This window comes from Lithobates pipiens, unplaced genomic scaffold (genome assembly GCF_037356315.1).
Source record: "Lithobates pipiens isolate NorthernLeopardFrog02 unplaced genomic scaffold, aLitPip1_a1.2 Scaffold_19, whole genome shotgun sequence".
Lineage (NCBI taxonomy): Eukaryota > Metazoa > Chordata > Amphibia > Anura > Ranidae > Lithobates > Lithobates pipiens.
Genome location: NW_027507764.1, coordinates 223,806,312 through 223,834,097, shown reverse-complemented (window position 1 = coordinate 223,834,097; position 27,786 = coordinate 223,806,312). Strand labels below are relative to the sequence as shown.

The 27,786-nt window shown below is 44.7% G+C and overlaps 1 protein-coding gene across 4 annotated transcripts in view; it reads right to left on the bottom strand.

The window, feature by feature from the left end:
• TRANK1 (tetratricopeptide repeat and ankyrin repeat containing 1) overlaps window positions 1-27,786 on the bottom strand; it is a 389,483-nt gene that overhangs the window by 105,447 nt on the left and 256,250 nt on the right. For all 4 annotated transcript variants that reach the window (XM_077491750.1, XM_077491748.1, XM_077491751.1 and 1 more), the window contains 2 exons: window positions 11,747-11,835; window positions 9,472-9,575 (listed from right to left, as the gene is read on the bottom strand). In XM_077491750.1, the coding sequence (XP_077347876.1) occupies window positions 9,472-9,575; window positions 11,747-11,835 (193 nt within the window). The remainder of the gene's footprint in view (window positions 1-9,471; window positions 9,576-11,746; window positions 11,836-27,786) is intronic.

Genomic DNA, 27,786 nt, shown 5'->3' with positions numbered 1-27,786 from the left:
AGACTGCTGCATAAATACAGTGTGAAAAAAAGTATTGCAATGACTGCCATTTTATTCTCTAGGGTGTTGGAAAAAAAATACGATTTTTGTACTCGCCGTAAAATCCTTTTCTCTGAAGTTCACTGACTGACACAGCTCCATTAATCTTGACTATAGGGTTGTAACGCCACCTTCAGGAGAGGACTAGGCAGAACATACATGTGAAAAAACATAACTTTACAGTTCTGCCCAGGGGGCGGTCCCTCCAGTAACATCCCCTCAACCTGCTTCCTGCAGCTCAGTATGTCAACAAGCAGTATAACATAAATCGATAGGAGGGGAGGGTAGTGTGTCAGTCAGTGAACTTCAGAGAAAAGAATTTTACGGCGAGTACAAAAATCCTATTTTCTCTTTCGTTCACTGACTGACACAGCTCCATTAATCTTGACCATAGGGACGTCCACAAACAGTGTCATAACGAAGGGTGGGAACAGCATAAAAAAAACTTCACCTACAACCATAAGTGCTCCCAAACAGGGGATTCACCACCTTATCTAGCCGCATCAGAACAATGCGGTCAACAATGCAACAGTGCATTAATATTTTGAAAGTAACTATTTTTGAAAACAGAATTAAGAGTGCAGATTGCAACATTACACGGCCGCCTGCAAAAATTTGCGGCCAAAGCAGGCATCAGATGATGCGCTTACATCCACTTTGTAGAATTTGGTAAAAGTGTAAAAGGACGACCAAGTCGCTGCCTTACACACTTCAGCGACTGACGCTTGATGTTGGAAAGCACAGAGGTTCCAATTGCCCTGGTGGAAAGGGCCGTGACAGGAAAGGGGGCACCTGCCCCGTCAAGGCGTAGGCCTGTACCACAATCTGTCTAAACCACCTAGAAATGGTGGCCGACGAGACCGTCATACCTTTCTTCAGACCAGCTACAGAAATGGACAGAGTCTGACTTCCAAAAAGGAGCCCCACAGACAAATACGCCCTTAGAGCCCTGACCACGTCCAGAGATGGTAACACAATGTCTTCATTGATGTGAAACGCCAAAATCACATTCGGCAGAAAAGAAGATTGCCACACCACTTTATCCTTATGGATAACCAGATAGAGCGACTTGTAAGACAAGGCTGCCAGTTCGGAAACCCTCCTGACCGATGTAATGGCCACTAAGAAGACCACTTTGAGAAAGAGTCAACAAGGGAATCTCCCTGATGTTCTCAAACGGCGGTTTCTGAAGCGCCGATATCTCCAGGTTCAGATCCCATGGGGGCAAAGGTAGATGCACCGGAGGGACTACATGCCGAACCCCTTGAATAAAAGTGCTCACTAGAGAATGAGACGCTGGGGGTCGTTGGGGAAAAAAAACAGCCAAGGCTGATATTTGTCCCTTAATGGTGCTTAAGACCAATTTCTGGTCTACTCCTCGCTGTAGGAACAGCAAGATCCTGGAAACGGAATAGGTGCGCGGATGCCACCCCACCTCCTCACACATGGAGATGTAGGCTTTCCAAGTACAATGGTATATCTTCCAAGAAGAAGATTTCCGTGCCCTTAACATAGTTGAAATCACCGAGTACGACAGGCCCCAGTTCCTTAGCACCTGGCTCTCAACAGCCATGCCGTTAAAACCGGCATTAGTAAAGCAGGATGGAGAATCGGACCTTGACACAGAAGGTCCTCTCGCAACGGCAGTCACCAGGGAGTGTCCGCAACCAGGCGTACTAGGTCGGCTTGCCAGGGACGCCGAGGCCAATCTGGGACAATCAGTATTACTGCAATCTCCTCGGCCTCTACTCTGCGGAGCAGACGTTGCAACAGTTTTAGCAGAGGAAAGGCATAGATGCCTTTGGATGCAACGCCCATTCTCCTGGGTCCAATATCTGGTGACTTAGGTAGTCTGCCAGTCATTTTTTTACTCCCGGGATGTAGATGGCCTACAAGGCCGGTACATGTCGCTCTGCCAACTGAAGGATGTGAGTAACCTCCTGTGCTGCAGCCAAGCTTCTTGTTCCTCCTTGATGGTTGACATTTGCCACCGCCGTGGCGTTGTCTGACTGGATCCTGATCGACGCCGTCGTAGTCTCATTGACCATGTGGAGAGGCATAGCCTGATCGCTCGGAGTTCAAGCACATTGATCGGCAACTTGGATTCTTGAAAATTTTATGTACTGGCTTTTTTGTTTTGGCACACGCAAAACACCGTTTGCACGGGTAAAAACCTTTTCCTGTGAAAAAGGTGAAGTTGTTTATAGGGGGATCGGGTAAGTTTTTAACTAATCTGTCTCTTAAAGTCGGAGCACGTCTATAAACAAATTTTGGTACAGTTGGAAGCATGGGCTTAAGGTGTATGTCGTTGAGTAGAATATGCCAATGTTTTTTAACAATATTTTCCACTTTTTTATATTGTACATTGTAGTCCAATATAATGGCTACGTTATTGTATTTATTGTCTATTTTATTTTTATCTTTAATCAACTTTTTTCTATCACTTTCGCCCACTTCACGGATTCTGTCTTCAATGTGGTCCTTTTTATAGCCTTTTTCTATCTTGGCTTGATCCAGGAACGTCTCTTTTTTGCTGCAATTTCTTCTAAGTCTGAGCAATTGCCCTTTTGGTATGTTCCAAAGCCAATTGAAGTGGTGGCAACTCGTCATGGGAAGGTAACTATTTCTATCGACGTTTTTAAAATGCGTTTTAGTACTTAGGATATTACCATCTTGTATGACATCTAGATCGAGGAATGTTATTTGTTTCTCACTAATATCCCAATTGAGGGTTATATTACGATCATTTGTGTTTAGTTTTTCCAGAAAGATAATCAGGTCTTTCACGTCTTCCTTTCCATATGATAAAGATGTCATCAATATATCTTTTATAGACTACTAGCTCCTTAGGTGTGTTTATAAACACTGTTTCATCTTCCCACTTTGCCATAAAAAGGCCAGCTACGCTGGGTGCAAATTTTGCACCCATTGCCACGCCCGTTTTTTGATGATAGTAGTAGTTGTTGTGTCAAAAATAACTATTTTTGAGACAGAAATCTAAGCATTTGATTAGGTATTTTCTTTGTGGACATGATAACTCGGAGTGTTTCCTTAAGCCCCATTTTGTGGCTTCACATGCTTGGTGATGCTGAATGATTGTATAGAGTGATGCTACATCAGCCGTTGCGAGAATAAGTGGTTCTTCATAGTTGGGTAGATCCTCCAAAATTTGTAATATCTGTTTCGTGTCCCGAAGATATGCCTTAGTGTTTTTTACTGTTGGTTGCAAGAAATTATCAATGTAGGCCCCCATTCTTGCAGTCAGGGAATCTATTCCGTTCACGATCGGTCTATATGGGGGGTTTTCCTTATTTTTATGAATCTTTGGAAGAGCATAGATTACTGGCGTGCGGCATGCTTCAGGGACTAGGTATTGTGCTTCTTTTTTGTTTAAAATGTTTTTCTTTAGGCCAAGATGTACAACAAGTTCAAGTTCCTTTCTACATTTAAAAACTGGGTTGCTTAAAAGTTTAAAATAGGTATCTGTATCGTTAAGTAGATTCTCCATTCCATCATTGTATTGTTTTTTTGGACAGAATTACTATCCCTCCACCCTTATCTGCGGGACGTATTACAATATCTTTTCTTTTACTTAATGATTTGATGCCGCATCTTATAAATTTCGGGTCTTCTTGTTTTTTAATTTTAAGTGATTTTAAATCTTCAACTACTGTTTTTTTAAAAACATCTATAAATTTATTATTATTAATTTGGGGGTTAAAAACAGATTTATTTCTCAGTGTACTATGTATAATTCCTTGCTCAGTTGTGATATTTCGGGTCTTGATAGGATTACTTGCGATATATTTTTTAATATTCAAATTTCTAACATATTTTTGGATGCCTACATATGTCTGAAATTTATCCAGATTTCTAGTCGGGGCATATTTCAATCCTTTATCCAGTGCACCGATTTCTTCTGTTGTCAACGGTATTCCACTGAGGTTAAAAATTCCTTCTCCCTTCACTCTCTTTTTCTCTTGTTCTCCCTTTCCTCCTCTTCTGCCTCTTTTCTTCCTGGGCTTCTTATATGTCTGGGTTCTTCCATTCGCTTTGGACTCTTCCTTATTTCTCTCTGTTCTTCCATTCGTCTTGGGGGATAATGTTCCGCTCCTCTGCCTAAAAAAGCCCCGTTATCCTCCGGGTTTGGATAGTACGTTTGGAAGTATCTATCGTCTCTCTCCTCCTCAGGATGGTCTCGTAGTGGAGCATAGTAATTATGTGTAGGTATCCGATATTGCTCATGTGGATAGCTATAAGTATGTGGCGGGCCTTGTTCATATGGACGATTGTATGTCTGTGGGGGGCCCCAATGGTCTCTATCCCTGTAATTATTCTCATAATAAGGTGCATTAGTTCTATTTTGAGGGCCTTGTGGATTGTAATAGGGTCCTCTCTGTTCGTATGGTGGTCTATTCCAATTAGATCCGTAGTGTGGTTTTTTATTATTTTTCCAATGTGGTTTCTTCCATCCATTGCGTGGTGTTTGATTATATTGGTTATGGTGGATCCCTCTTCTTTCTGATTGAGGTGTAGAGTGTTTGGGGTTGGTGTTACCATCATTGGTTATAACCCGTTGGGGGGAATCGTTTCTCTTCCTATTTATTTGTTCTTTGGTTGGAATAGGTTTGTATGTAACATTACGGTTTGGGGCTATATCTTTGGGTCTAGTCATATTTTGTGATTGCGGTATTTTTTCAGGTGTAGAGTATGTAGAAATAGGATCAAGTTGGCCTAGCCTGCTCTGCCACTTGAATACCTGATCATTCTTAAAATCGTTGGTATCTCGAGTGTACTTTTTCCCTTTTCTGGTTTGAACCTCTTTATCTTTTTTCATAAGGTCTTTGTTTAGTTGCGTAGTTAATGTGACGAATTCTGTTGATTCTTTATGAATCTCTAGTTCGTTTTTAATTTCTCCTATTTTTTGTTCTATTAGTTTCATCTTTCTATGTTTTCTTTTCAATAAAAATTGCAATAGCTCAAGTCCCTTTTCATTAAAGAACCTGAACCATTCCTCTGTTGCTTCTTGGTCCATCAGGCCATCATTGGGTGGGATGTCGCACCTAAGTCGTCTGGGGACCAAGTTATCTTTAAGATATTGTTCAAATGTAACAATGTCCCACCAGAGACTAATTCTTTTTTCCATGTTTTTTTCCATGTTGTGGCCTAATTTTCTCATTAAACTTTCTATATCACCATTTTTTATGCACTGATCTGTAGTGCTAAAGACTTCCGCTAGATTAATATTTCTTTTATCCATAAAGGAAAAAACATCCATAATGGCAGCAAGAGTGTGTGGGTTTGAAATAAAGAAGTGTAAAAGTGAGTACTGCGCTAAAATGGATTTGTGAGTAACAAAGAAACAGGTGCTGCATACACCGTATGGACCAAACTCACGTCCAAATTGTGTACAGTATAAAAGGGAGAGGGTGTGGTGTTGCGCTCCTATTTGGTATGTTGGATACAATTATAACAAAATAGTGCAATTGGCTACATATCGCAATGATAGATAAAGTGCAAGACAAATTTCATTCATAAATAAATATATATAAAAACCTAAATTAATTATGCCACTTGTGCGAAAATAAATAAAACAATTATTGGGTGATATAAAAAAAAAAAAAATCCACATTAAAAGGTGCAACTGTAGGTGATTATATCACTGTGCAAAATATATACGTGAATGATTCATATAGTGACGTAACGCGTAGGATCCGAGGCTATTCAGAGAACAGAACAGAACAAACGCTCAGGCAGTGACACGAGCTCGGCGCTCGTTTTTTAATAGTACTGCAACCCCCTGAAAAAATGTGAGTGCTTTTCCTTATGTTAAATTAAAGTATTGATCTTGATTTTAAAATACTACACTATGGTGGACCTCCTTTATATCTTTTTAATGCACACTGTGAACTACACCATTTGAAGCACCCAGTGGAAAGAGAGGAAAACAAGGATTACCCTTACCCCCTTCCCCTACCTCCCCTGTCTGCACTTAAGAGTGAGAACGGACATCCAGGAAAGGACCAAGTTGAAGGGAACCTTACCCCCCTCCTTTATCTGCTATATGCTGTCTGCCTTACAGCAGTAAGGTAACCATTCAATTTTACCACAGGTGTCAGTGACGCTGAAGATTTTCTTGTGTATTTGCACTTAAAGGCACAGTGTCACCTATAAGTTAAAGACAGCGATACACAGCGTTTCAGCGCAACACTTTGCACGTCTGCACCTATATTGCACATTGGACTATTTTTTAAAAAAATAATAAAAAAAGTCCATACCGCACTGGCTATTTGTTTAGCTAGAAGATCTGAAACCACTATTTTTTGTTAGTTTAAATTTATTGTCAATTTTATTTCATCTATTTTTCTATACCAGTCACTATATGAATCATTCACGTATATATTTTGCACAGTGATATAATCACCTACAGTTGCACCTTTTAATGTGGATTTATTTATTTTTTTATATCACCCAATAATTGTTTTATTTATTTTCGCACAAGTGGCATAATTAATTTAGGTTTTTATATATATTTATTTGTAGCTGCTGACTTAAAAAAAAAAAAAAAAAAAACGCGGAGTCCCGGCGGACTCCCGCTTTAAATGCAGGAGTCCCTTTACTTTACTTTATGTAACCTGGATAACGGGGGGTCCACGACCGGTAGAGCCGACCATTTTTTAAGAAGGCTCTCCTCAAGGGGGGTAACGCACTGCAATACTTTTGGGACTGACAAGGTCCGTTGCGGCCGTCCCCATCCTTGTATATGTATATATATCGAAATAAGTCAGATACGCAAAAACCTTAGGTGTACAGGCTGGCTTACGGGACCCAAAAGGGCCCGCTACTTCAGCAGAGGGACCCTCTGCATCCTGAATATTTCAGGGTATCACGCACAGCTGTGATAAGTGCTCAACTAGCGCTTTGTCTTGTGCGGATCCAGACGGGGACTCATCCTCCCTGTCCGACCGGTCCGCATCATCTGCAGCAACAAAGCAGGGGCCGCAGCGGGGCCCGAGTCTGCGTCAGAGCTCTCCTCAGAGGACTAGAGGGCAGGGGCCTCTCTATACCACCTTTGCTTCCACACACCGCCTCCACCCTGGCAACGAATGTTCTATGGACCGCCGGCAAAGCATCCAAAGGCACTGCACCGTTTACAGACAAGCCGGTTGCAATTGCAGGGAGTTCCGGGGAAGAAACACCAGTTTCTGAAGCCATGCTGACCCACCCTGTCTGTCACCCTTGGGGACTTGGGACAGGAGGGGCCCCCACCGCAGGACTCACCATCCTGATCGAGTTCTGCGCCGTTCAGCTACCAGTGCCTGTGTGCTGTGTCAGCTCCCAGGTGTCCTGAGTGAGAAATCGCGCTGTTCTGAGCAGCAGGGACCAGCACTGAGCATAAAAACCACGCTGGACTACAACAAAATGGCCGCTCTATATAAAGGACATAATCAGAGAAAATGGCAGCCAAGCTACAGTTAAATGGCCCCTGACAATGCTTTCCACTGAGGCACACCAAAAATGGGCGACAAACAACTCTACACAGTGAAGAGACAGTGAAAATGGCGGGAGAACAGCGCTATGGCGATCAGCACATGCAGACCTCCAGACACCCAGCGGGGAGACCACAGACACTCAGGCACACAGCCACCCAGCGCAGCCCCCCATCCAAGGTGAGAGCCTCCCCAGGGGACCCCTGGCTACAAATACACACACCGCTCAGCAGCCCATCATGCAGCATCCCCCACAGGGGGGTGGGAGGGAAGATAGGGACAGGGAGAGAAGAGAGGGAGGAGAGGGACCCCCGAATCGACATCCCAGGAAATGCCCAGCTGCTCCATCCTGCCGAGGTAGGGAGAGATGTACTTACCATTCGGATGAGCTGGGGACATCCCATCACAGACCCACTCTCCAATCAGTACTGGGTGGCTGCTGACCATAGCACACTGTGATAAAGACATCAGTAGTCTGGTCATATGTGTGCCCCAGAGCGTTGAGCTCACCGGCCACCCCTGGAGCCTGAGAGGCATGTCGTGGCCAACCCAGCGCATAGCTATGGTCTGCACACGCTCGATGGCCAGGCTGGGGAGACTACAAGGATAAGGATATCCAGCCTGTCACCCAGCCGGCTGCTGATAGTAGATCACAGGATTTAAAAATCTTGCGCAAAAGGCAAACTTCAGCAAAAAAATCCCAGGACCGATGGTCCTGCAGGGTTCCTAGGTCCATCTCCTTTACTAGGGAGAAAAAAACTGAGCTGCAGAAAGCAGGTTGAGGGGATGTTACTGGAGGGACCGCCCCCTGGGCGGAACTGCAAAGTTCTGTTTTTTTACATGTATAATATGTTCTGCCTAGTCCTCTCCTGAAGGTGGTGTAACAACCCTATGGTCAAGATTAATGGAGCTGTGTCAGTCAATGAACGAAAGAGAAAAAATATATAATGTTTGGGGGTTCTAAGTCATTTTCTAGCAAGAAAAACTGTTTTAAACTTGTAAACACCAAAATCTCAAAATGAGGCTAGTTCTTAAGTGGTTAAGGATACACGTGAAAAATTTTTATGCACCTGGGAGCTTTGGCTTGATAATTTTTCATCTTCACAGCTAATGAAATGCTTTTTGGAACTGTAACTATAGTATTGTTGAGTCCGTTTTGGTTAATGTGAGCCTCTGAAGGAAGCCTCCCCTCTTCTCTTTACGTACACTTGTTCCATCTTCCCTTTTCTTCCTGAATGAATGAGATATTTGTATAGCGCACAACGCGAACTGAATTGCCTCAAGGCGCTGGTTTTTCTGTTTTTCTCTGTTATAACCCTCTTGCGTCTCTCTTTTTATGGCCTCTTCCCTTTGCTACTCTTTGCAACATACAAGTGCCCCCCTTCCTCTGACGGATGAGCGCAAAAGGGAAGTAACAGTATTTTCACCTTGCTCGAATGAGATCATCCCCTAATGAGTCTCTTTAAAATATAAGTATTTCTCTAGCTTAAGCCCAGTACACACTACTAGTTTTTTTCTTCTTTCAACTCAGTGGTTAATCTACTGATTAACAGTCTACCACCGGTTGTTTTATGTGTCTTTAGTATTACATTCCAGAGAAAGATTTCTAATTTGCTGTACTCTTTATCTCCCATTTTCACAAAAGTCGAGACACTCTTGGCATTTATGTATGAAAACTGTTATAATTTGTATGTGTACCAGGTTTGATCTTTTTCAATAAAAACAAGAGTAAGACAAAGAATGCAAGTCAAAGATAGTGAGGTGTATATCATGCTTCAGTCCCGCAATAAGTAATATCTTGAGCACTGGGGCCCACAAGGGAGAAAACAAACCGAGCACGCATTGTGCATTGTACTAGGTGATGTTAGCCTAACTGTTACTTAGATGAAAACTGTTACTTAGATGAACCTTAGTGTCAAACTAGTGAAAAATATGTACTCACCTTACACTTGCACTTTTGGTCTGCAAATTTAAAACTTCATCATGAGCAAAAGCAAGTTTCTCCTTCTCTACTGCTCCACCTTTCTGGTAACATTTAGCAGAAACCTGAAAACAGTGGTTTTTCCAGTCATTAGTCAATAAAAAACATTTCGGTTATAGTAAAAACTCAATAGTACGCACACAGTATGTACTTAAATATTGACAAGTTTAAATGCATTACAACGTCTATGTTTCCCAAACTCTGTTTTATATGATGCTTTACAATATGCACACTTTCAAAAGAAGGACTGGAAGACATCACATACCACATAAATGTATAGTGGAAACAGCACTACACTGTTTCTTTTAATGTTTTTTAGCTACTTTATTGCTTTTACAAGGGATAAACTACATTCCCTGTGATAGCAAGGGCAAAGACAGGTACTCATTACTGAGAGATCTGGGACACCAGATCTATCCTCTGCCCCTAAAAGCATCTTTTCAAACCAAGATTAGTTTGATCAGGAACTGTACAAGCTGGTAATGGTTTGAAAACACACCAAAACCAAATCCTTGTGATTTAAGTAAAGAGAAGGGGCGTCTATGGCTGTGCGCAGCTGGCCACAGTGGATGCAGCAGTCCTGGGCTTTCCAATTGCACAGAAGAGCCCTGGAATGGCCATGGGAGCGTGGACCCCTTCTGCACCTTGTAGATGTGATCGAGCAGTGGTAGAGCCGCTTACATCACGTCTAGAGGAAAGCCCATTGCCAGTTGCAAAGTTTGATACAGAGATCAAGACGGTAGCTGCAGCAATGATCCCAGTATCAAAATTTGCAACTGGATATGGGCTTTCCTCTAGACATGATCCAAGCAGCTCTTCCACTGCCCGATCACATCTACAGGGTGCAGAAGGGGGCCACCCTCCCACAGCCATTCCAGGGCTCTTCTGTGCAATTGGAAAGCCCAGGACTGCAGCATCCACTGTGGCCAGCTGCGCAAAGAGGAAAGGCCGGTAGACACTCCTTCTCTTTAACAAATTAAACTACAAGGATTTTTTCACTTATGGTTTTGGTTTGTTGTTTGCAAACCGTTACCAGCTTGTAAAGTTCCTGATCAAACTAATCTCAGTTTAAATATATGTTTTTAGGGGCAGAGGAGAGATCTGGGGTCTAAGTAATGAGTTCCTGTCTTTGCCCATGCTGTCACAAGGGATGTTGTTTATCCCTTGTGCTAGAAATAAAGTAGCTAAAGATCAAAACCAAAAAACATTAAAAGAAACAGTGTAGAAAAAGTAAATAATAATAATAATAAAAAAAACATAAGTGGCCTCTTCCCCCAATGTTCAAAAGCAAATGTGAATGCATAAATAGGTCTCGCACACACAAACACACGTAAATGGTGATTTCACCACACATACGTGTAACATGTTTGGTATTAAAAAAAAAAAAAAAATAGTAAAAGGTTTAGAACGGGGATCAGCAACCTGTAGATCGCGAACAGGTGACTAGTAGATCATGGTCGGGGCTTGCTGACACACCATTCCAGAGCATCAGAGTACAGAGTACAATCAGAAGGACTACTTGTAAAGTTGGGGCTGTAGTAGGGAGCAAGAGCCACCTAAGCTAATGCCTCCTTTGTAGCTCTGTCCCATGCGGGGTGATGTCAGATGCACGCGACCTCTTATCCTGGCTATCGGTCTCCAGAGTGGTGCCAGCAGCAGGAAAGAAGACATCTTCATGTCAGTGTGAAGCAATACACTGGGCATAATAATATAGATCTACTGTCACACTGATGCAGATGCACTGCAGGTAAACCACAGCACATCAGTTTGAAAGCAGCCTTATAGGGGGCTCAGAATAGTATAGGATTCATTTAAATTTGCAGTTTTGGGGTGGTAAAACCACATAATTAAGACGTGTTTTTATCTGACTGTGTGCACAGGTATAAATGTACCCTGCGCCTCTTTAAATATGTGGTTCTGAAGTTCATGCAATTTGCAAGCTAACCACCCCAGGTAAAGAGCTGTTACGACTGAAAAAAATGAAATCAAATGAATGAAAGGGACTGGCCACAGAAGGAGAGTTGAGGGCTAGATGCTGGAAGTCCTCCAGTCAGAAAATAATGAGAGGTATTCCCTGAAGCACACTAAGAAGCTCACAGTGTGCAGTGAAACCAGACTGAGCGTTTTCCCAAGTTCAGGTTTACACCATTTTTTTTATTCCAGTATAAATTTCTCTTAATGCATTAAGACAGATTACATTTTTTATTTATTTTTTTTAAACAAAGGACAAAAGTACCTTCCAGCACTTGTGGTTAGCATAATAGTCTCCCCTGGAAATCCATTCGCTCTTGGTGGAAGTTTTCACAAACATGTTATCATCAAGATCTGGATGAAAATAAATCACAGAGTTACAAAACTGTAGTGCAGAAGAATGGAGCAAGTACACATACCTGCACAATTAGAAACAACATCATAGACATCATAATGAACAAATGCTTCTATTTCATGATATTATGCAATAATCTTCAAATTCTTTCTGACACTAGAGCCCTTGAAGGGCTCTGGCCTCCAGTACAATGTTATCTGATTCTGGCTATCCTCTGCTTTTCTTCCTCTTCTGAATTGTAGCATTTTTATGTCTTGTAAATGGATAATCTATCGTCTCCCCTGCCTCTTTTACCTGGTTTCCACTGCCATCCTTGGCACATTGCACATTACATTTAGGCTGCATACATACCTGAGCGTTTTTACCGCAATTTTTTTCAGGTCACCAATGTAAAAGGCAGAAAAACACCTGTAATCTGCCCGAAAGAAGCTCAAGTTCTTTTGTAAGCTTAGGGCGTTCCGCTTTAAGGTGACAAAACGCTCAGATGTGAACAGGTGCCACTGAAATGAATGAGATTTTGCTTGTTGGGCATTTTAAGAGTGTTTTATAGTTGAAAACGCTCAGGTGTGAATTCAGCCTAAAAGGAAAGAGGAAGGAGGAAAGTAAGCTTTGAATTTTTCACTCGGTCTTTGTGAACGTTGCACACTGGTTGTTACAATAAGCAGTTTAAATACTTTTCGGGGCTGCTGTTGTGGCTGGTTGGAAGAGACTCAGACAAAGCCCAGAGTATTGGTGTTGGTGAGGTGACAGTACTAGTCTGGGAATTCCTCATCTTTGACCGCAGAGCTCCAGATCCTGAGCAGCTGCTGCGAAAGCTGTCATCTGACCACTAGAAAACAGATTATATATTCGCTTCCCACCCGGCCTATAGCAGAGGGACAGCTGGGCCCCCATTGTTCTTAGTGAACATCATTTGATGTCCTTCAGAACAAGTTGCTTACACGCGCGGGGGTGATGTTTACAGCGTGGCCATCGGTGGTGCAATGTGTCCCTTGGAAACACAGCATTTCCAATCACAGTAAAGAGCCTATGACGTAGGCTCTTCACCATGTGATCAGCTGTGCCCAATCACAGCTGAGAGGTGTAAATAGGAAGTGTTGGTTATCGGCATTCCTCTCCTCGCGCTGACAGCGCATGAAGAGTGGAAAGCCGATAAGCGGATTTCCTCAGTGGGGACATCTGCTCTGATAATCAGTACAGCCCCACCAGTAATGTCAGTCAGTGCCTAGTGATTCCAATCAGTGCCCATCAGTGCTGCATATTAGTGCCTCCTCATCAGTGCCACCTTATTAGTGCCTGTCAGTGCAGCCTCACCAGCGCACATAAGTGAAGGAGAACATATTTTTTTTTTCATTTTATAACGGACGCTAAGAAAACTTTTTTTCCACCAAACATTTTCAGTGTTTTTTCGTTTGTTCAGCCAAAAATAAAAACCCAGGGGTGATTAAATACCAGCAAAAGAAAGCTCTGTCCCCAAAAAAATGTAAAAAATGATGTTTGGGTACAGCGTTGCATGAAAGTGCAATTGTCATTCAAAGTGCAACAACGCTGAAAGCTGAAAATTGACGTGGATAAAAATGTCCAGTATTGAAAAGGTTAAAAAAAAAAAAAAACAGGCTTTCAAGAGAAAGATGAATGCAGTAATGTACAGAGATATCCTTGATGAAAACCTGCTCCAAGGCACTCTGAATCTCAGACTGGGGCGAAGATTAATTTCCCAACAGGACAACAACCCTAATCACACAGCAAAGATCCCAGACTTGAACCCGATTGAACATCTGTGGAGAGATCTGAAACCCGATCCGCCCCCCCCCCCCCCGGTGCCAGCGGCGGTCGCATTCCGTGCAGAGCGATCCGGGATGAGGGGGCGGCCATTCATTCATGGCCACCCCCTCGCGATCGCTCCTGACGAATGAAATGGCAGCATTACATCACTTCCTCTCCTGTAATGTAAACACAGGCAGAGGAAGTGATGTAATCTCTCCTCGTGTCGGTCTTTTTCGTTCCGGCACCGAGGAGAGAGGATCAGTGAGTTGCACCTAACACTACACTACACAGTAGAACACGCCAGGCACACTTTCACCCCCCTTCACCCCCCGATCACCCCCCCAATCACCCCTGCACCCCCAGTCACAGTGACACCAATTGCATTTTTTTTTTATTATTATTGCATTGGTGTCATTTGTGACTGCAATAACTGTTAGGGCAGTTAGGGTTAGCCCCCTTTAGCTCTAGGGTACCCCCCTAACCCCCCAATAAAGGTTTAACCCCGTGATCACCCCCCATCGCCAGTGTCACTAATAAGCAATCGTTTTTCTGATCGCTGTATTAGTGTCACAGGTGATGCTAGTTAGGCAGGTAGGTATTTAAGTTCGCCGCATCTTTATATAGCGTCAGGGACCCCCACATACTACCGCATAAAGCCCCTGATTGCCCCCTAGTTAACCCTTTCACCAGTGATCACCATATAACTGTTACAGGTGACGCTGGTTGGTTAGTTATTTTTTTATAGTTTCAGGGCACCCGCCATTTATTACCTAATAAAGGTTTAACCCCCTGATCAACCGGCGGGTGATATAAGTTTGGGGGTCAGATAAGGTCTGCGTCGCCCCAGGCAGCGTCAGGTTAGTGCCAGTACCGCTAACACCCATGCGCAAAGCATACACCTCCCTTAGTAATATAGTATCTGATCAGATCTATATTAGCGTCGCCAGCAGTTTAGGTTTCCCAAACCGCATTGTTAGCGGGATCAGCCCAGATACCTACTAGCACCTGCGTTTAGCCCCTCTGCCAAGCCCAGCCCAGCCCACCCAAGTGCAGTATCGATCGATCACTGTCACTTACAAAACACAACACACATAACTGCAGCGTTCGCAGAGTCAAGCCTGATCCCTGCGATCGCTAACAGTTTTTTTTGTAGCGTTTTGATACAGTCGCTGACAGCCTAGGTGCTTTTTTACCTGTGAGTCTCACTAGTGTACCCCTAAATTTAGAGCCCAAAATGGCAAAGCGAAGGTACACTAGTGAAGAGGCCTACACGTTTCTGAGCATGACAGATAGTGAAGAGGAAGTCACTCATCTGTCAGATTCAGGCTCAGAATACGATCCTGTAGAGGACAGCGGCTCCATGACAGATAGCTCTGGCGACGGAGATGAGGTCCCTGTTAAGGGCAGGTGTACCCGATCCCAAATTTTTTCTGTTGTTCAGGTGCAGGAACCGCAGGTCCCTCGTATGGAGCAGAGACGTACTAGAGCCGCTCATCCTTCTGGTGAACTGGCAAGCACCAGCGGCCTAGTACACCCTGGACGTACATCCAGCACTGCAGTAGCACGTGGTGACGTGGCAAGTCCCATAAGTGCAGTTCAAGCTGGCGAGGTGGCAAGCACAAGTAGTGTCCCGCTGCCACCAAGACGAAGACAAAGACAGGCCCGTCGTACCCATAGTGCCCTTACTGCAGAATTCGCCAATCCTGATTGGGTGCCCACCACTTCTGCAGAACCCGTACTTCCCCCATTCACTGGCCAACCTGGCATTAACGTGGAAACAGTTGACTTTACGACACTTGATTTTTACTCACTGTTTTTCACTGAAGATCTCTATAGATCTATTGTGGACCAAAGCAATTTGTACGCAGGTCAACACATCGCCACTATTCCCCAGTCCGCCCTTGCCAGACAATGGAAACCAATTACGGTTTCCAAATTTAAGATCTTTCTGGGCCTCTCCCTCAACATGGGCATAACCAAAAAGAGTGAGTTGCGGTCATATTGGTCCACTGACCCAATTCATCATATGCGCGTGTTCTCTGCTTTCATGTCCAGGGCACGATACGAGCAGATTTTGCGGCTCATGCACTTCAGCGACAATGAACACTGTCGTCCTCGTGGAGACCCTGCATACGATCGGCTCTACAAAATTCGGCCCCTCATAAACCACTTCAACCAACGTTTTGTAGACTTGTTTACTCCCGATCAAGTTGTCTGCGTTGATGAGTCCCTGATTACGTTTTCTGGTCGCTTGTCATTCAAACAATACGTTCCCAACAAGCGTTCCAGATACGGGGTCAAGATGTATAAGCTCTGTGACAGGGCCACAGGCTATACACGTAGTTTTATGGTTCATGAGGGTAAAGATAGTCACGTAGAGCCGGAGAACTGCCCTGACTACATAGGAAGCGCTGGCAAGATAGTGTGGGACATGGTGTCACCCTTATTCGGAAAGGGGTACCATTTATATGTGGACAATTATTACACGAGCGTGCCACTGTTTAGTCACTTGTTTGATCAGCAGATTGGAGCATGTGGCACCGTGCGACCTAATCGCCAGGGCTTTCCCCAGTGGCTTGTAGAGTCCCGTCTTAGGCTGGGGGAGAGAGCCTGCTTGCGCAGTAATAATTTGCTCGCTATGAAGTGGAGGGATAATAAGAATGTTTTCGTTCTTACCTCCCTTCATGCAGACACGACGGTCCAAATTCCTACGGCGACTGGTATTGTGGAGAAACCCCTCTGTGTCCACAAATATAACCAAAATATGGGAGGGGTGGACCTCAATGACCAGTTGTTGGCGCCGTATCTAGTTGCCCATAAGGCCAGACGCTGGTACAAAAAAGTGTCTGTTTATTTATTCCAATTGGCTATGCTGAATGCTTATGTGCTACACAAAGCTTCAGGACGGACTGGATCCTTCCTTAAATTCCAGGAGGATATCGTCAGAGCCCTTCTATATCCAGGCGGTGCTCCACCTCACCTTCCCCAACCAAATGCAGTATGCTGGCTGCATGAGAGGCATTATTCTTATGTCCTCCCGAGTGCCCCTACCCAACGAGCCCCCCAAAGAAAATGTCGTGTCTGCAGAAAGCGCGGATATAGGCGTGACACCCGTCATTATTGTCCCCGCTGTCCTGACAATCCTGGTCTTTGCATTGGTGAATGTTTTGAATGCTACCATGAACTAGTTGAGTATTAGCGTAGGGTACAGCATTGCACAGGCTAGGCACACGTTCACAGGGTCTCCCAAGATGCCATCGTATTTTGAGAGACCCAAACCACTGGAAACGTTACAACAGAAGTGTTAAAGTTACATAAAAAAGTGTTTTAAAAAAAAAAAAAAAAAAGTAAAAAAAAAAACAAATATATAAAATAAAAAAACCAAAAATAGTTGTCGTTTTATTGTTCTCTTTCTCTCTATTCTCTCTCTATTGTTCTGCTCCTTTGTACTGTATTCTATTCTGCAATGTTTTATTGTTAACCATTTTTTGTTTTCAGGTACGCCATTCAGCTGTAGCGTGGATTTATTTATCTTGACAGCAACAGCGTTTGCTCCCACGATACATAAAGCTGCGACTCCAGCACTGTCGGAGGTGATTTCACCACCACAGTTAAAAAAGAGCATATATGCCGAAGCATGGGGGCATAAGGGGTGGAGGAGCGATTTGCTCCTACCTTTTGCGGGAGGATGCCCCCATGCTTCGGCATATATATATTTTAGGCACAGATTGTGTTAAATGTGTTATTTTTTGCTATTTTTTTTTCTGTATTTGCTTTGCAGGTATGTTAAAATGGAAGTAAACCCTTCCAAACAACTTTGACCTACAGGTAAGCCTAGATTAAGGCTTACCTGTAGGTCCAAGTAATATCTCCTAAACCTATATGGTTTAGGAGATATTTGCCCGAAAATGGGCACCGCTGTCTACGGCGCATGCGCCGTAGACAGCGGCGCGCAGGCGCACTAAATGCGGCAAGTCCAAGAATGGATTTGCCTAATTTGTCGACTCCCGTGCGCATGCGCGGGAGTGACGTCATCGCGGCTCCGCCGAATGGCAGTGTCGGAGCTCCGAGACGCGACTCCCGTGCGCATGCGCGGGAGTGACGTCATCGCGGCTTCTCCGCTGTCATTCGTCGGAGCTGCGAGAGACGCCACAACCAAGATGGATGCGGCGGACTACAGGTGACAGCGGTGACTTCGCTGGCTCCTGTGTCAGGTAAGTGACACATAATGAGCTACTATGCGATGCATAGTAGTCCATTATGCTTTACCTTTGCAGGGAAAAAAAGAGGAAGTAAACCCATCAGGGTTTACTTCCTCTTTAAGTCCTACTGTTATAATGTAATGTTACTTTGTTTTATTGTTTACCATCATTTGCTTAGCAGGTACGCCATTCTGCTGCAGCGCGGATTTATTTATCTTGACAGCAACAGCGTTTTGCTCCCACGATACATAAAGCCATGACTCCAGCACTGTCGGAGGTGATTTCACCACAACACTTAAAAAAGAGCATATATGCCGAAGCATGGGGGCATAAGGGGTGAAGGAGCGATTTGCTCTTACCTTTTGCGGGAGGATGCCCCCATGCTTCGGCATATATAAATGGTGCATGTATGCCCACCATTAGAAGTGGGTGGATGAAGGGAGGTATTCTAATGGTGGGCATACCCACCGATCAATATTTTTTTTTCGTTCAGCCCACAGGCTGCATGAAAAAAAAATTACAATATATGCCCAACCAGTTCCAGCAACATACTGGTATGTTGCTGGACTTTGAGTGCTTAAATACCAGAATTATGCCTGCAGGTTTAGGTATCATCTTGGTATCATTCTTTTCAGCCAGCGGTCGGCTTTTATGTAAAAGCAATCCTAGCGGCTAATTAGCCTCTAGACTACTTTTACAAGCAGTGGGAGGGAATGTTCCCCCCCCCCCCCTCGCATCATCTTCCATGGTTTTCTCAGGCTCTCCTGTCCCAACAGGGAACCTGAGAATGCAGCCGGTGGTTCCGCCAGCTGACCATAGAGCTGATCAGAGACAAGAATGGCTCCAATCATCTCTATGGCCTAAGAAACCGGAAGCTACGAGCATTTCATGACTTCGATTTTGCGGGATGTAAACAGCGGCATTGGGAAATTGGGAAAGCATTTTATCACACCGATCTTGGTGTGGTCAGATGCTTTGAGGACAGAGGAGAGATCTAGGGTCTGATAGACCCTAATTTTTTCAAAAAAGAGTACCTGTCACTACCTATTGCAATCATAGGGGATATTTACATTCCCTGAGATAACAATAAAAATGATAAAAAAAATATATATATAAATGAAAGGAACAGTTTAAAAATAAAATAAAAAAGCAAAATAAATAATAAAAAAAAAAAACACCCCTGTCCCCCCTGCTAAGGCGCAACGTCGAACGCAAGCGTCGGTCTGGTGTCATATGTAAACAGCAATTGCACCATGCATGTGAGGTATCACCGCGAAGGTCATTTCGAGGGTACTCATTTTAGCAGTAGACCTCCTCCGTAAATCTAAAGTGGTCACCTGTAAAGGCATTTAAAGGCTTTTAAAAATGTATGTAGTTTGTCGCCGCTGCACGTTTCTGCGCAATTGTAAAGCATGTCGTGTTTGGTATCCATGTACTCGGCCTAAGATCATATTTTTTATTTCATCAAACATTTGGGCAATATAGTGATTTTTAGTGCATTAAAATTTAAAAAAAGTGTGTTTTTTCCCCAAAAAATGCGTTTGAAAAATCGCTGCGCAAATACGTGTGGAAAAAAAAAATGAAACACCCACCATTTTAATCTGTAGGGCCTTTGCTTTAAAAAAAATACTTCATGTTTGGGGGTTCAAAGTAATTTTCTTGCAAAAAAAAATATTTTTTCATGTAAACAAAAAGTGTCAGAAAGGGCTTTTTCTTCAAGTGGTTAGAAGAGTGGGTGATGTGTGACATAAGCTTCTAAATGTTGTGCATAAAATGCCAGCACTGTTCAAAACCTCCCCAAATGACCCCATTTTAGAAAGTAGACACCCCAAGCTATTTGCTGAGAGGCATGTCGAGTCCATGGAATATTTTATATTTTGACAAAAGTTGCGTAAAAAAGACATTATTATTATTTTTTTATTTTATTTTTTGCACAAAGTTGTCATTAAATGATATATTGCTCAAACATGCCATGGTTATATGTGAAATTACACCCCAAAATACATTCTGTTGCTTCTCCTGAGTACGGGGATACCACAAGTGTGAGACCTTTTAGGAGCCTAACCGCGTACGGTACCCCAAAATCCAAGCACCACCTTCACGCTTTCTAAGGGTGTAAATTTTTGATTTCATTCCTCACTGCCTATCACAGTTTCGGAGGTCATGGAATGCCCAGATAGCACAAAATCCCCCCAAGTGACCCCATTTTGGAAAGGAGACACCCCAAGCTATTTGCCGAGAGGTATGGTGAGTATTTTGCAGACCTTCATTTTTGTCACAAAGTTTTGAAAATTGAAAAAAAATATACATTTTTCTTTTTTTTCTTCATTTTCAAAAACAAATGAGCTGCAAAATACTCACCATGCCTCTCGGCAAATAGCTTGGGGTGTCTACTTTCCAAAATGGGGTCATTTGGGGGGGGGGGGGGGGGTTTGTGCCATCTTGGCATTTTATGGCCTTCAAAACTGCGATAGGTAGTGATGAGTGAAATCAAAAATTTACACCCTTAGAAGTGCTGAAGGTGGTGCTTGGTTTTCAGGGCCCCGTACGCGGCTAGGCTTCCAAAAAGTCGATCACATGTGGTATCCCCGTACGCAAGAGAAGCAGCAGAATGTATTTTGTGGGTACAATTCCACATATAACCATGGCATGTGTGAGCAATATATCATTTAGTGACAACTTTGTGAAAAAAAAAAAAAAAAAAAAAAAGTTTGTAATATTCCCGCAACTTGTGGCAAAATATAAAATATTCCATGGACTCAACATGCCTCTCAGCAAATAGCTTGGGGTGTCTACTTTCTAAAATGGGGTCATTTGTGGGGGTTTTGTGCCATCTTGGCATTTTATGGCCTTCAAAACTGTAATAGGTAGTGAGGAGTGAAATCAAAAATTTACGCCCTTAGAAAGCCTGAAGGCAGGGCTTGGTTTTCGGGGCCCCGTATGCGGCTAGACTCCCAAAAAGTCCCACACATGTGGTATCCCCGTACTCAGGAGAAGCAGCAGAATTTATTTTGGGGTGTAATTTCACATATGCCCATAGCATGTGTGAGCAATATATCATTTAGTGACAACTTTGTGAAAAATAAATAAAGTTTGTAATTTTCCCGCAACTTGTGGCAAAATATAAAATATTCCATGGACTCAACATGCCTCTCAGCAAATAGCTTGGGGTGTCTACTTTCTAAAATGGGGTCATTTGTGGGGGTTTTGTGCCATCTTGGCATTTTATGGCCTTCAAAACTGTGATAGGTAGTGAGGAGTGAAATTACAAATGTATGCCCTTAGAAATCCTGAAGGCGGTGCTTGGCTTTCGGGGCCCCGTACGCGGCTAGGCTTCCAAAAAGTCGACCACATGTGGTATCCCCGTACTCAAGAGAAGCAGCAGAATGTATTTTGTGGGTACAATTCCACATATAACCATGGCATGTGTGAGCAATATATCATTTAGTTGCAACTTTGTGTAAAAAAAAAAAAAATTTTTTGTCATTATTCAATCGCTTGAGGCAAAAAAATAAAATATTCAATGGGCTCAACATGCCTCATCAATTTTACTTAGGGTGTCTACTTTCCAAAATGGGGTCATTTGGGGGGGGGGGGTTTGTACTAGTTTAGATAGGCAGTCATAAACTAAAAGCTGAGTAAATTCCAGAAAATGTACCTTAGTTTGTAGATGTGACAACTTTTGTGCAAACCAATAAATATACAGTTATTGACTTTTTTTTCTACCAAAGACATGTGGCTGAATACATTTTGGCCTAAATGTATGACTAAAATTGAGTTTATTGCATTTTTCTAATAACAAAAAGTAGAAAATATCTTTTTTTTCCCCAAATTTACGGTCTTTTTACGTTTATATCGCAAAAAATAAAAATCGCAGAGTCAGTCAAATACCTTTAAAAGAAAGCTCTATTTGTGGGAAAAAAAGGACGCAAATTTTGTTTGGGTACAACATTGCATGACAGCGCAATTACCAGTTAAAGCAGCGCAGTGCCAAATTGTAAAAAGACCTCTGATCATTGACCAGCAAAATGGTCCGGTCTGAAAGTGGTTAACATGTACAAAAACAGAACTTTCTAGTTCCGCCCAAGGGGCGGTCCCTTCAGTAACAACCATCCAGCTTGCCTCCTGCAGCCTCAGTATGTCAACAAGCAGTATAATGTAATCAATAGGAGGGGAGGGTGCTGTGTCAGTCCCTGAACAAAAATCCTATTTTCTCTTTCGTTCACTGACTGACACAGCTCCTTTATTCTTGACCATAGGGATGTCCCCAAGCAGTGTCATAACGAGGGGTGGGAAACAGCATAAAAAACTTCACCCACAACCAGAAGTGCTCCCTAACAGGGGAGTCACCACCTTATCTATCCGCATTAGAACTTGCGGGTAACAATGCAACAGTGCATTATAATCAAAGGTAACTGTATTTTCTTATCAAAAAAACTGAAAAAAATAAGAGCAATTGCAACATTACACGGCAGACTGCAAAACTGTGCAGCCAAAACAGGCATCAGCCGATGCGCTTACATCCACCTTGTAGAATTTTGTAAAAGTGTGAACGGACGACCAAGTCGCTGCCTTAGACACTTGAGCGACTGAGGCTTTGATGTCAGAAAGCTCAAGAGGTTCAATTTGCCCTGGTGGAATGGGCCGTGACAGGAAAGGGGAGCACCTGTCCCTTCAAGGCGTAGGCCTGTACCACAAACTGTCTGATCCACCTGGAAATGGTAGCCGAAGAGACCGCCATACATTTTTTCAGACCAGCTACCGAAACAAACGAGTCTGACTTCAGAAAGGGAGCCGTGGCAGACAAATACATCCTTAGAGCCTGGACCACATCCAGGGAATGAAGGGCCACCTCCTTAGGATGTGCCGGTTTAGGACACAAAGATGGTAACACAATGTCTTCATTCATGTGGAACGCCAAAACCACCTTCGGCAGAAAAGAAGGTTGTGGACGCAACACCACCTTATCCTTATGGATAGCCAGATACGGCGACTTGCAGGACAAGGCTGCCAGTTCCGAAACCATCCTGGCCGATGTAATGGCTACTAGAAAGATCCCTTTCTGGGAAAGAGTCAATAAGGGTATTTCTCTTATATTCTCACTCAAACGGCGGTTTCTGAAGCGCCGATAACACCAGGTTCAGATGCTACGGGGGTAACGGTGGACGCACTCGAGGAACTACATGTCGAACCCCCTGAACAAAGGTGCTCACTAGAGAGGGAGACGCCAGGCGTCACTAAAAAGACAGCCAAGGCTGATATTTGTCCTTTAATGGTGCTCAAAGCCAACTTCTGGTCTACTCCTCACTGTAGAAACAGCAGGATCCTGGAAATGGAATAGGTGCGTGGACACCATCCTTTCTCCTCCCACATAGAGATGTATGCCTTCCAGGTACGATGATATCTTCTGAGAAGATTTCCGTGCTCTCAACATATTTAAAATCCGGAGTCCGATAGGTCCTGGTTCCTTAGCACCTGGCTCTCAACTGCCATACCGTTAAAACCAGCGATGGTAAACCAGGATGGCGAATCGGACCTTGAGACAGAAGGTCTTCTCGCATCGGTAGTCGCCAGGGAGCGTCCGCAACCAAGCGTACTAGGTCGGCGTACCAGGGGCGCCAAGGCCAATCTGGGACAATCAGAATTACTGGAATCCCCTCGGTCTCCACTCTGTGAAGCAGACGTGGTAGTAGCTTTAGCGGAGGAAAGGCATAGATCAGTCGGTACTGACCCCACTGAGCCACCAGCGCGTCTGACGTGTGTCTAAGGATCTCTTGTCCTGGATACGAATCCCGGAACCTTCTGATTGAGACGGAAAACCAGGAGATCCACGTCTGGTGTGCCCCATCGCAGGCACAGTAGCCTGAACACCTCCAGATGCAGCGCTCATTCTCCTGGGTCCAGCATCTGGCGACTTAGGTAATCCGCCTGCCAGTTCTCCACTCCAGGGATGTAAATGGGCGATAGGGCTGGTACAATGTCGCTCTGCCCACTGAAGGATGTGAGTGACCTCCCATGCTGCAGCCAAGCTTCTTGTTCCTCCTTGATGATTGACATATGCCACCACTATGGCATTGTCTGACTGGATCCTGATCGGACGCCCTCATAATCTCATCGACTATGTGGAGAGGCAAAGCCTGATCGCTCGGAGTTCGAGCACATTGATCGGCAACTCTGGTTCCTCACCCGACCAGAGACCCTGGCTTGACTGTACTCCCAGTACTCCACTCCAGCCAGTCAGGGACCTCAGCCACCAAAGCAGGGGATCCCTAACTGACTGGCTCACCTGAAATCTGCCAATCCAGGGATAACGGAGATATGTCCTATTTTGTCAATATCTCCTTCTGCAAGACTCTGGTTTGAAACCGGGTGTACGGTACCGCCTCGAGGGAGTCCACCATGAGGCCCAGAACTCGCATGCAGAAATGCAGCGACGACCACCTGCGGTTCAGCAATAGTTTTTTCGTGGCTCTGAGGGTCTGCAGTTTTGTCTGAAGGGAGAAAACTCTCGCTTCCATGGAGTCCAGCGGTAAGCCTAGGTACTGAATTGGTATGAGCATCGACTTCTTTAGGTTCAACAGCCACCCAAATTCCTGCAGGGTTTGCATGGTGATCGCCACATCCTCCTTTGATTCTGAGGCGGAAACTGCTCTCAGAAGGAGATCGTCCAGATAACCTACGATTGCGATCCTGTGTCGTCTCAGCAACGCCAAAATTGGAGTCAATGCCTTGGTAAAGACTCGGGTGCTGAAACAAGCCAAAAAGGGGGAGTCACAAACTGGTAGTGGGCTTCCCCGACTGCAATTCGCAGAACCCTCTGATGCCTGAGGCATATGGGTATGTGCAGGTACACATCCTGGATGTCCAAAGACGCCAGGGAGTCCCCTTGATGGGGTGCAGCGACTACTGAGCGAACTGATTGCATTCTGAACCTCTGTACTTGAATAAAGATGGGAGTAGACTGCTGGTTCTCCAATTCACAGTGCAAAAGTTTTGCCCATTCAGTAAGTGTCTGCGACACAAGTGCTGTGGTCAGTACTGGTCATATTGCTGACCCCCCAACCATAAATAAGGAACGGGCCACTGCCTTGGTTCCTGCCCATGGGGTTCTTACACAGGAACCCTGTCTACCGGGATCGTGGTTACTTTATACTGGAGGGTCCATGACCGGAGGAGCCGACCATTATATAGAAGGCTCTACTCAAAGGTGTAACGCACCGCCATGATTTTTGGGACCAAAAAGGTCTGTAGCAGTCGCCCCCATTCCTGTATATGAACTTATCGAAATAAGTCATATACGGAAACACCTTAGGTGTACGGGCTGGCTTACGAGACGCAAAAGGGACCACTACTACAGCAGAAGGACCTGCTGTATCCTGATCTTCAGGGTATCACGCACAGCTGTGATAGGTGCTCCAACTAGTGATTTTCTTGCAGTTGCAGGGAGTTCGGGGGAAGAAACACCAGTTTCTGAAGCCATGCTGACCCACCCTGTCTGCCACCTGTTGGGGACTTAGGACGGGTGTATAGTCCCACCCTCTTAGCTGCTGCAGGCTGAGGGGCCCCCATCGCAGGACTCACCATCCTGACCAAGTTCTGCGTCATCAGCTAGTAATGCCTGTGTCAGCTCCCAGGTGTGAGAGTGAAGAAACTGCGCTGTTCTGAGCCTCAGGGACCAGTGCTGGGCATAAAAACCATGCTGGGCTACAAAAAAATGGTCGCCGGGCATCTAGTATAAAGGAAATAATCACAGGGAAAATGGCCGCCGAACTACAGTAAAATGGTTCCTGACCATGCTTCTCCCTGAGTCACACCAAACATGGCCGCCAAACAACTGTACACAGAAAAGGACAGTGAAAAAAGACAGAAAATGGCGGCAGAACAGGGCTATGGCGATCAGAATGTGCAGACCTCCAGCGGGGAGACGACAGACACCTAGGGGCACAGCCACCCAGCGCAGCCTCCCACCCAAGGTGAGAGCCCCCCCCCCCCCAGGGGACCCCTGGCTACAGATACCCACACCGCTCAGTAGCCCATCATGCAGCATCCCCCACAGGGGGGTGGGAGGGAAGATAGGGACGGGGAGAGAAGAGAGGGACCCCCGAATCGACCTCCCAGGGAATGCCCAGCTGCTCCCTCCCGCTGAGGCAGGGAAAGCTGTACTTACCATTCGGATGAGCTGGGGACATCCCATCACAGACCCACTCTCCGATCAGTACTGGGTGGCTGCTGGCCATGGCACACTGTGACAAAGACATCAGCAGTCCGGTCATATGTGTGCCCCGGAGCGTTGCGCTCACCGGCCGCCCCTGGAGCCTGAGGAGCATGTCGTGGCTGACCCAGCGCGTAGCTATGGTCTGCACCCACTCGATGGCCAGGCTGGGGAGACTAACTACAAGGATAAGGACATCCAGCCTGCCACCCAGCCGGCTGTTAATAGATCTAAAAATCTTGCGCAAAGGGCAAACTTTAGCAAAATAATCTGATGGTCCTGCAGGGTTCCTATGTCCATCTCCTTTACTAGGCAGAAAAAAACTGAGCTGCAGGAAGCTCAGCAGCCCATACAGCAAGGTATGCAGGAAGCAGGCTGGAGGATATTTACTGAAGGGACCGCGGAACTATAAAGTTCTGTTTTTGTACATGTTAACATGTTCTGCCTAGTCCTCTCCTGAAGGTGGTGTAACAACCCTATGGTCAAGAATAAAGGAACTGTGTCAGTCAGTGAACGAAAGAGAAATGGCTGGGCACTGACGCTCCCCATCCAACCTGATGGAGCTTGTGAGGTCCTGCAAAGAATAGGAGAAACTGCCCAAAAATATTAGGTGTGCTAAGCTTGTAGCATCATACTCAAAGACTTGAGGCCATAATTGGTGCCAAAAGGTGCTTCAACAAAGTACTGAAGACTGTGGATACTTATGTACATTTGCAAAGATTTCAAACTGACTACTTTCACATTGTCATTATGGGGTATTTGTTTGTAGAATTTAGGAAAATAATGAATTTAATCCATTTTGGAATAAGGCTGTAACACAAAAAAAGGGGGGGGGGGGGAAGTGAAGCGCCGTGAAAACTTTCCGGATGCACTGTACCACATCCTGTACTCAAGCATCTGGGATTCAAACTGTCCAGGGGGGTCCAAAAGGTATACTCTCTCCACCATAGAAAGTGGAGGATCACCTTAATGCTGAAGGAAACTTGTCTGAGCATTTGGCAAGCTGAATGTAAGACCTTGTCGTGTAAAGAGGTTTGTCGGTCTAAAGAGGTTTGTGTAGTGGGTTCTTCTGGGCCAGTTTGGTGCAATCAGAATCACAGGTTCTACCTTTTGCTCTATTTTGCAAACACACTAAATGAAAGGTACAGGTTAGCCTGAACTGAGTCCAGGGAAAGTGTCAATGCCAGGGCTAGAAGATCCTTGATCCAGGCCACAAACCGCAATAACTTGATGCTGAACCTGAACCTGGAGGCCAGGATATCCACGTCTCACATATTAGGTTGAAGATGTCAGGGTGAAGGGACCATTCCCCTTGGTCCAGGCAATTAAGACTGAGGTAAGTAGGCTTCCAACTGACCACTCCGGGGATATGAGCAACAGAGATCACTGGACAGCATTTCCCCATTGATGAAATTAGGCTTGCCTTCTTCGAGGCTACAGGATTCCTGGTACTCCCTGGGTGAATGATGTAGGCCACAACTGTAGCATTGGCCGATTCACCCTGATTGGGTGTCCTTGAATAAAGGGGGTCCTGTGTAGCAGAGCCATTTTGATTATATTGAGCTCCAAAATGTGGATTGGAATTTTGGGTTCCTGTCCAGGCTGGACTCCTGCTATTTTCTAGCAGCTCTTATCTTTCAGTGCTCAGAGGCTGCTCAGCTGTTAATTACGAGCCACTTTTTTGTTGTTATTGTTTCCACAGTGACTCACCTGGTTACCATTACCTGCCTCATTAGTCCAGCCTACAGCCAGCCCCTTTTGGATATTTA